The 10,361-nt window shown below is 33.8% G+C and overlaps 1 protein-coding gene across 4 annotated transcripts; it reads right to left on the minus strand.

Annotated features, from left to right (window-relative positions):
• Positions 1 to 3,534: 3,534 nt before the first annotated feature.
• LOC106342326 (BEL1-like homeodomain protein 1) lies at positions 3,535 to 7,203 on the minus strand. 4 transcript variants are annotated; one of them, XM_013781220.1, is made up of 6 exons: positions 7,065 to 7,203; positions 6,926 to 6,974; positions 5,830 to 6,572; positions 4,959 to 5,335; positions 4,821 to 4,881; positions 3,535 to 4,525 (listed from the first exon to the last, which is right to left on the minus strand). In XM_013781220.1, the coding sequence occupies exons 2-6, from the start codon at positions 6,966 to 6,968 to the stop codon at positions 3,785 to 3,787; spliced, it is 1,965 nt and encodes a 654-aa protein (XP_013636674.1). In that variant the 5' UTR covers positions 6,969 to 6,974; positions 7,065 to 7,203; the 3' UTR covers positions 3,535 to 3,784. The 4 variants fall into 4 exon arrangements, with proteins under 4 accessions (XP_013636674.1, XP_013636677.1, XP_013636676.1 ...); XM_013781223.1 differs by having other exon boundaries at positions 5,830 to 6,603; XM_013781222.1 differs by having other exon boundaries at positions 5,830 to 6,617.
• Between the last annotated feature and the right edge of the window lie 3,158 nt (positions 7,204 to 10,361).

A 10,361-nucleotide genomic window follows, 5' to 3' on the forward strand; every position in this document is an offset into this window, starting at 1 on the left:
GTTTAGGGTTTAGAGTTGAGAAATGAGGTTTTGGAGATAAGATTTCAAATTTTGAAAAATAAAAAAATTAAAATTTTCAAAGAATAAACTTAGAAATGTGCTATTTTAGTCATTTTAGTTTTTTTTTTTTTAACACTGGGTAACACATTACATCATCATATAATCTCTAAATCTATTAGATATGATGATCAACTACCTGCAACATATGCGATAATGATGAATAGCTCCACGAATAATGATTCCACGATGAAGCTCTCCCCGAAACACTTGAAACCACAGACGGTTCTGCATGTACGACATCCTCGATGGACAGGCTCTCACCACAACAGGCGACCACAACGAACGGCTCTGCTTACAGTACTCTGGAACCTCCGAAAGCTTCGCATCCTATAATCTGCAAGAAATTGCATAGTCTGGGATTTGAACCCCAGACCTGGGTGTAGAAGCCTTTAAACCTTAACCAATAGGCTAAGGTGCTTCCACAGTCATTTTAGTTTTTGAGTGCTATTTTTGTGATATAAACTTAGAAATGTGTTATTTTGAAGATTTGACTTCGATAAAAAGTTCTTAAAGGCAAGTTCTTTGATTATATTGTTACTGATTGTTCTGTAAATTTGGTTGCTTTGGATTATGTTTGAATGAATACTTGCTACTGGCCGAAGAGAAGGCGGCGTACGAAGAGAAGTATATTGTTATAATGGCCGGAGATGACTTGCCTACGTATCTTGCGACGCCTGCTGGGAACAAGTGTGTTTGTAGTCACGAGGGTGAAGTTGTAATTCTCGAGGAGGGTGATGCTGCAAAGAGAGAAGAAAACAAACAAAATGAACGAAGCTCAACAGTAGCTTGGAGGAGACCAAGAAGATTAGAGAAAACAAAAGTGCGATCAACAAATGTTAATAGCTTTAATTTTCTTCATCAACATACTATCACTAGAAAAATAAATTTCATTGTTAGTTCTGTTTTGTTTCTAAACATCCCATGCCCATCTGAGTCATTCGTCTTTTTATTTAGTTGAGTTTCTAGAATGAAGATTTAAGAGTTGTAAAATAAAGTTTACCAACACCAAAACAAGGTCTCTTAAGACAAGACAAAGTGAAGAATGAATAAATGCAAGTACACAAGGCTAATCATCTCCTTTTTTATCATATCCAGTTTCTAAGTCATTGTGTTGTTTCCTTTTGCCTCCTACAGCAGGTTGCTTGATTTGCACTAAGCTTGGGACATAAAAGCAAGCGTGTGGCCAACATATTATGTCTGTATCCAGTACTAGACCCAATCTGCATGCACATTTAGTCTCTCCAATGAAGAAACACTCAGGTGTAACCAGAGGGTTAGGTTGCGTATCCACTATCAAGTTCTGGCTCCATGACAACTTTTCAGCCTCAATCTTAGTCGTAACCCATATGCCATATTCAGATGGTCCGAAGCACTTACGTAAAACCACAAGCTTCTCTTTTCTAGTGCATGATAAGGCCACGTTTCAATGGCTCATCCGTCCCAGTTTCGAAGGATCATTTGATGATAATTTTGATCAATTTTCAAAACATCTTTGAAGGATCAATTGATGATAATTTTGATCAATTTTCAAAACAACTTTTCTAAACAATTTTCATCTTATGGCATCTTTGTTTTCATTTTTTTATTTTAAAATATATGTTTAAAATGTTATCTTTTACTATGTTTTATTTAATAAATATTTTTTTATCTTTAATAAAACAATGTTAAAATTTTTTAAAAATAACTCCTAAATAATAGACTCCCATTAGAACACAAAAATGTTGGTGTCTGTTAACTAAATCTTTTAAGTAACATTTAATACTTAAAAATCATTAAGAGACCCAAAGTGGGTTTTTGGGTTAGAGATGCTTTAACAATTGCAATTGCTAGGTACAATGCATCTCAAGATCTTGTAGAAATTTTATATAGTTATTATAGAATTACTTTTCTTCTTTTTATCATTATAAAGTTCATCAACATAATGTCACCAAGTATTTCGTGCCGTGTCAGTATATAAAATCTACGTAAAGTCATAATATGTAAATTAATATTTAACCTATATATGTGGTAAAAATGAAATGGTTGTAGGAGGATGCCACATCGTGGGGATTAACCAGTCCTTTTAGTTATCTGGGAATAAGCATCATATCAGGTCCATGACTAAAGTGGCTCACGGAAAAAAAAACTAACGTCTGGTTTGATATGTACAATATGTTCGCAGGATGAGAGGCAAGCTCTGACCTCCTTAATTGGAAAAGAAAATTCTTCGTATAGAAATTATCCCTCTGTCTGGGCCTAGCGCTTAAAGAGAAAATCAGAGATTAATCAGAAATTACGCGGGGCAGAACTTTTAGATTGTTTACTATATTATAAAACATGTTACTCTTTAATTGTGTATAACATTAATATTTTTTTCATGTTTAAAATTGTATAAAACACACAAATAGAATATATAAACTTAATATAGTATAATTTTCATTAAAATTATGAATATAAATGATATTTATAAAATTTTAGATCAAATAAATATATAAAAATATTATTAAAAAAATAATAATAAAATAGATTAGGCGGCTAGGCGGTCATTTAAGCGGTCTAGACGGAGAAAATCGGATATCCGATTTTTTAAACCGATTTGGCATAAATCGGAGCGGAAGAGTAACGCCTAGCACCCAGGCGACCGTCTAGGCGGCTAGGCTGCGGATATGTAGAACAGGGGAAATTATAAACAAATTGTTGATGTTGAAGGAAAGACAAGGGAGTAATTGTTGTGCTGACTGAATAGCTAAACATTGTATTGTTTTTCTTTCTTTATTGGGTCGGTGGAGATGTTCACTGTATTTGTAATATGTATGCATCTCAAATGCTAATAGTTGTAACCCATTTCATGTGCCTTACTTTCGTTTTTTTAATTTCTTTTATTTGTGGAAGGTATTTGGGCCCAAGGTTGGCGAGGAACTAATTTGTTGATTTTTTTACAAACCTCTAAAGGCTTCAATTTCCATGTAAAGTCTCTTAAATATATTCAGAAATTATTAGAAGGAATTATTTTCTTATCTATTAAAAAGACAAAATATAATAAGTTCTATATACATTTTTATTTTAAATTCATAACAGTTCGTAAAATATTGTTTTCTGAGCTTTTGGTGATTGTTAATTTGTTGAGGAAAACTTTTACTTGTTTACATTAGTATTGAATTATTTACAATTTAAAATTTTGAATGTAATTGTTTAGAATTAAAACTCTAATGTGAAGTGTGAATGTATATAATTTTATTTGAAAATGCCTCCAAGAGATATCCACTTATACAAAATCAAGTTTCCAACCACCTACAGTAACCTGACTACAATATTCTAAATTTATACAGCTAAGAATTTTTTCCTTTTTGTTTTTTTTTTCGCTTGGTCAAACATACATCTAAGATCTGCTACGTGATCTCTGACAATTTGAAAAATGAAAAAAAACAAGAAGATATATCCTGTAATCATTATCATATATGATACTCAGATCACTATCTTATGATTACAATATAATAAAAAAAGTAAAAATATATATTTGGTATACACCCAAAAGCAAGCTATTACATGTAACTAGTCACATATACATATAATCCTAACCATCCACCAATAAAAGCGAAAAAGGAAAAGAAATTACGAAAACGATATGCAGTCGGCTATATATATAACCAAAGACTAAATTTAAATTTTGTTCTTTGTTTTGGTTCAGTAGTATAAAAAAACTATATACTAATGTATAAATAACCTTTATTGGTTTCTCCTGGGTTTAAGCAACGAAGTCAGGCAATAACTGAGCCACATATCGCTTCTGGTTCTGAATGTTCATCGCACTGTAAGCAGCGGCTGATGAATGCACTGTTGCAGCCGAGATGTTGGCGGCTCCATACTCCTCTGTCTCTCCTATTTTCACTCTTCGCCCTATCGGGATCCCATGATGGGTCTGCATGAAACCCTGATGACGCGTGGACGACAAGCTATCACAGTGAGGTAAACCTAACGTGAGTGACACGCCATTGTTGTTTCCTGAGTACCTTTGCGCTAAGAGCTCCTGGTCCGAGACAGCTACATCGAATCTTGACATCTCATCCATTTGGTATTGTCCGAAATTCCCCATGAAAGGGTATCCACCGTCTGATCTTATCTCTTGCCGTTCTTCTAGAATTTTCATTGTGAGCTTCTCGTTCGAGGTGAAATCTACATTAGGCTGCATCATTGTCTCTTCGTTTGTTCTTAGCCTTTTGGGGCTTCCTTGCATTCCGGTGACGCCTTCTAATTCACCGTTTTGATTGGGATTCAGATGGTAATTATCGACGCCTCGTCCTCCCATGGGGCTCTTCTCTTGGTTACTCGCTGATTTAGAAGCAGAATCTTCGTTGTTTTGATCCAAATTAGGTGTCTTCTCCATGGATCCCATGTTCTTTCCCTGCTCCTTCATCTCCTCTACGTACATCTCTTCCACCATCGGTTTCCATAGCCGAACTCTCGCGTTTATAAACCAGTTTGACACCTATAAGAAACAAAATAAACCCACATATATTTTTCGTCCTGCTCAAAGTGATTACGAAAAGTGCATTTAGTAAGGTAAATTTTTAAAAATAAAAAGAAATGTCATGTTTTGAGATTATATATAAATATGAGTTTAAGAGATTGTAATTATTTATTCACATAATACAAACCCTAAAACATATATTTGCCTCAATTGTGTTTTTAAATTCTTAAGTGTTTGTTTCGACTTTGTTCGCAACAATATGTTTCTTAAATTAACACAATAATAACACAAAAATCATTTGCACCGTACGTACCTGGCTCCGAGTGAGTCCGGTTTGCTTGGCTAGCATGTGCTTGTCCGAATCCTTAGGGTATCTAATGAAACAAAGACAAGACTTAGTTTGTTCTCAAGTGAAAAGTAATGGATATTTATAGATGTGTGGGTTACTAACGGGTGAAGAAAGTGTTCGAAGAGCCAAGCACGGAGAACTGAGACGGCTCGTTCGGGGAGACCACGTTGTGGTCTCCAAGCATTATTGGAAGGATGATGTTGAATCATTCCAAGTTGCTGAAGAGCTCTTTGTTGTCTCAATTGATGGTCTACGAACTTGAGCCTCCCAACACCAGAGACAGAATCTTCCTCCCCAAGGCTGTTGTTGGCCGCTTTTATCTGACCAGCGATCGCTTCTTTCAAGGACCGGAACTGTCTTGATATGGTCTTCAATGCGAGCGACGTGTATGACTTTGCAGAACCTATTCCTGCCGCTTGCTCGAACGACGAGATCACCATCTGCATCTGTTGGTGATACTGTCTGTATCTCTGCTCCACCTTTTCATTTCACAAACAATAACGTCATTATGAATTATGATAACTGATATAATTGATAGTCTATATGTTATCTACAAAAAATTGAAAAAGAGAATTTATACTTGTAAATCTATGTGACTAGAGCATTATTATCCAGGGTTTCTTAGGGCAGATTTTTTAGGGGAATATAAGAATTATTTAAGAACCGGTTTTTAGTTTTTTAGTTAAAAGTTAAGAGACGAGTTCTTATATTCCGCTAAGAACTCAATACTAAGAACCTCCGATAATCATGCTCTCTGATTCATTTAGAAGAGAGGAACCCTGAATAAGATTGTTGATTGGAGAAATCAGAAGAGCACAAAAATAATATTTATATAATTATATGGAGTGAAAATGACAGAAAATATCAACTATAGCTTTTTTGAAGTTCACTTCATGTGTGATAAAGAGAGGATTCAGTATAGGTAGCTAGGTTATATATAATACGTATATGGAGTGTCTTTGTTGTTACGTACCTCGTGAAGCATACTACTCAGCTTTGCTTTCTTCATCTGTATTTCCTGCCTTTCCACCGTTCCTAGCTCCACCTTGTTTTTCTCGGAAGCTTCTCCACCACCGGAAGATTCTCCGACAGCTTTATTATCAGTTTCATTAGTCCCTTTCTTCGATGAGAATAGTTGAGATCTAGTGTTGATGTCATTAGAATCAGCTTTGACTACTTCGTCCAGAAGCTCTTGCGCTGCCTCCAAGTACTTGGAGCTCACGAGAGTGGCTATTCCGGTAGAGCCCGAACCGACCCGCATATTCTGTCCGGGTCCTGGCCCAAGCCCTACGTGATGGAAAGTCTGGTGTTGGTTTTGATGTTGTTGCTGCTGCTGTTGAGACGAGAGAGTCAAGAAGAGTCCTTGGTGCGCGCGTGGAGTCTCACACGCGGCTTGTTGGTGAGAGGAATCCACTTGGTGGCTGCTGTAGTGACTGTACTTTACGCGCGGAGGGTATCCTTGAAGTACAGAAATGCTGTCGGCGGATGTAATGGAAGCAGCTTCATGCCCGGAGAGTGGAATTCCGATAAACTGCTGGCTAGCGTTTTGCGGCGGCGCGTGGGAGTTGAGGAAAACAAAGCTGTTGTTGTTGTTTGTGTTGTTGCTATTGTTGTTGTTGTTGTTTGAGTCGTCGTCTTGTTGAGTGTATTGAACGTAGGTCGTTGGATTCATGAGGATCAACGTCTGTAAACTACCGTCGGATCCAGCCGAGATCTCTGGTGGGTTCCCGTGGAAGTAAGCAGCCATCTAGTTAGTTTATACTTGTTATTTACGAGTGAAACGTTAGCTGTTGATCTTCTTTCACTAAGATGATTAATCATAGAAACAAACAAAAAGAAGAGAAACCAAAAAACACTATAAGCTCATATAGATCCGTATATATATAAAGTTGAAAGAAATATAGAATTGTTTATCGCATCAAGAAGAAGCAGAAGAGAGGAGATCGAAGGATATAGAAATTAAGACATACTCATGATTGAAAATAAAATAATAAAATAATAGATTTAAGAGGGAAACTGAAAGAAAAATAAAGTATTATTATATAAAAAATAAAAGAAAGAGGAAGAACCTGGATTGATAGAGATCTGAGGATGCACGTGTTTCATAATCATCTCAAGCTGCAAAAGGAAACTTACATAAGAGAATTTTTTCTATCAAAGAGAAAGAGAGGGAGAGAGACAGACTCTCTCGGACAGGAATATACATACCTATGTTTGTGGAGATGTGTGTCTGATTGCTATGTGAGTTTGGCCTCTGTGTCAGACTCAAAGATCTCTGCAACTCTTTTCTCTCTCAAAGGGGAAATATAAAATACAATTTAAAAGCTGACAAATTATTATATAACAGATGAATATAATAATATATTTAAAGAGATATAGAGAGGATAAAAGAAAAGAAGAGATAAAAGATACCCATCTTTTCCTTCACTCATTAATCTTCCCACAGTCTTTAGATTTAGTACGCCACCATGATCCCTCACTTTCTTTCGATTTTCATTTTTTATTTTTTTGTTTGCATTATGGTCGGAATATCTTGTAACCGAAGCAGATTTTTTTAAGACATGATCTCGTTATGTAAATTTATATTGTAGACTTTGTAGTATAGCCAGAATTTGAATTTACATTCATATTGATATTGATACTTGTAACCACAGAATTAAACTTTTGTTGGTGTTTATGATTTTACGTTCACCACCGACTAATATTATGTTATGTTTGTGTTTAATAAACTAAACTAGATTTTGATCAGCGCGGGTTTGTTTTCGAAGTTAAATATTTTTTTTAAATGAATTTTTATATAAGATATTGTATAGGTTAGAACATATTTTTTGGAATCGCGAACCGAACAGTATCAAACTGAAAAAAACTGAAACCAAAATTGAATTGAATGTCATAAATAACTTAGTAGATCATATATCTCTGGAACCAAAAAATTGAAATTGAATCTAGAATCAAATGGGTACCTTAATTTATAAAACTCTGATAAAACCCAAAACCCCGCCATTAACCCGTGAACCAACATCGGTTGATCCGACAAAAACCCAAAAAATCTTATAATATTTTAAATTTTTTTATTTACTTCTGATATACTTTATAATAGTACATAAAACTGAATAAACTATTTGATTTGTCATATAAAATAAATGCATTGTATTTATGTTATACATATTAATTTATAGATATTGACCCCAAATCCACAATCTCCATGAACTCTATTAAAAGTATTTTTGAAGAATTTTTTTTAACAATAAATACTACAATATTACCAATTTAGAAAATTAGTTAAGTTTTTTCTGAACCTTTGATGAAAATCAGTTAAGTTAATTATTTTAGACATTTAATTTGGTGCAAATCTTGAAATTATTAAGTAACACATCTATAGAAATCTGTTGATAGATCTCGTTAGTAAAAGATATTACACTATTTGTATATAGAATTGTTTATTTAATATAAAGATCTCAAGGATCTTTTTAATTTTCTTAACAAAGCTCGATCAATGGCAATGGTAGATTGAACTGTTTTAACGTTGGGGTACCAAGGAACACTATCGCTGTGATATTGTGATTCATTAGTCGCGTTTTGTTAAGATGTTATTTTAATAAAATGGAGCCATGGTATAATCAGTGGTGTATAACATGATATGGTAAGTAATATATGAGATCATTTAAATTACGTAATATATCGTTTAGTTATATTATAATTATATTAAGTTAGGACAAAAAAATAATTAGTTAATGAATAAATCCAACAATCTTGTTTAAGTTAGATTTTTTAATTGTATAGATGGACTTCCAACCATGTTGGAATTTATTTTTAGATATCAAAAGTTATTTGATAAATGTGTGTGAGTTCCTTGCAGTTACCGACTATATTGGCTACTAGACAATTTCATAACTTGAAATTCAAATATTTTTCGATATTTTTGATTAACAATACATAAGTATGAAAATGCACTATTCTTTAACAATAATTAAATAAAATAAATAAATTTAAAATAGTTTATAGAATAAATTGCATAGCATTCTTTAATTATGTACATATATTTTAAGACCTTTAATCTTTTCAAAACGTTATACCCTACTCTGCGCTCTAATGACAGTCAGTATCCAGAATGATTACTATGTCCACGATCAATAAAATCCATGATAATTTATAATTTCTATGCATAAGACAAAAGTGATAAAATGTCTTACAATATTTTTTTTTTTTTTTGAAAAGGAAAAGAGTTAAACCCAAGTATATTAAAAACACAAACCTAACTTTCGGGTGGAAAATGCAATCCACAAATGGATCCTCTTCCGGATATTCAAATGTATCATCTTCCGGGTCTATTAAAGACACAAACCTAACTTCCGGGTGGGAGGTGCAACCCACAAATGGATCCTTTTCCGGGTATTCAAATGGGCCGTAAGCATGGACCCATATCCGCGTGACCACATGTGTAGCTAATAATTTCGCACTAGAAAAAAGCCGATTCATGATTTGATCAACTGGGCAACTCCTCCTCTGGTGAAAACCACTAGATCACCACAACTTGGTTATGTCTTACGATATTTGATTTCAAATACTTGTGTTGCAAAATTTAAGATATTTGTGTATAGGATTATCGACTGCTGAAATTCAATTTGACATCTAATGTTTAAATTCGAAATATTTCAGTTTCATATATAGAAGGATTTTTGAATTCGTGTACGTGCGAATGGATAAAAACAGAGGAACTTATATGATATGACCTTGGCCTTTTATGTATTGACCAGGTGACCACCCTCTTATTTAGTTATATATATACTATAGATTCATAGAGGAAAGTACATAGTGATACGTATGTCGTGTCCACTTTAGATTCATTTCATTTTCTTTTTCTTCTTTTTAGATTTCATTTTCATTTTAACATTAATGGTTTTAGTAAAAAAGAAATCCAAGACGCATCTCAATCCAAATCTTTCTTTATTGATACTAGAGTCGGGTCCGCGCTTTGCGCGGATTACATGTTTAATAAAAATCAGATCAATTAAAATTGTGTGTTTTGAAGTTTCTAAAAGGATAAGTGTAGCGTTTTGTTTAATAATGGGGAGATGTTGGAAGCGGTGATCATTTTTTTTTAAAAAACAACAGTAAGTATGAATAATAAATTGTTTTGACGAATTCAATATTCGTATGAGAAAATAGTATTTGTGTGTGACTATTTAATTGACGTAGGAAGCGGTAACGAAAATGTTTTAAAAGTTGACTGGTGGCGTTTATTCCTCTTGCTTGGTGGCGTGAATTTCTGCAAAGGGGCGATGGACTTGTGTTTTTGAGAATAGAATTGTTGATGTTATTTTGCATATAATATGTTTAATGTCGTCATTCATTTGACTTAATGGCAGAATATATTAAATTTAATTCTCAATAAATTCAGTAGATACTATTTGACTCATAATTGACATTCAAAATATGACCATACGTATATAAATTGACAGTATTACGGTTGCTGTCAAGGAAATTGTTATTGATAAATAATTC

The sequence above is a fragment of the Brassica oleracea genome, chromosome C4 (assembly GCF_000695525.1).
Source record: "Brassica oleracea var. oleracea cultivar TO1000 chromosome C4, BOL, whole genome shotgun sequence".
NCBI classification, from domain to species: Eukaryota; Viridiplantae; Streptophyta; class Magnoliopsida; order Brassicales; family Brassicaceae; genus Brassica; species Brassica oleracea.

Excerpts from the sequence above, each read along its gene's own strand:
- LOC106342326 (XM_013781220.1), bottom strand. The coding sequence starts at position 6,968 with ATGATTATGAAACACGTGCATCCTCAGATCTCTATCAATCCAG. Across the intron at positions 4,882-4,958 it reads TTCGAACACTTTCTTCACCC|ATACCCTAAGGATTCGGACA; the intron begins GTTAGTAACCCA and ends TTGTTTCATTAG. Across the intron at positions 4,526-4,820 it reads CCGGACTCACTCGGAGCCAG|GTGTCAAACTGGTTTATAAA; the intron begins GTACGTACGGTG and ends TGTTTCTTATAG.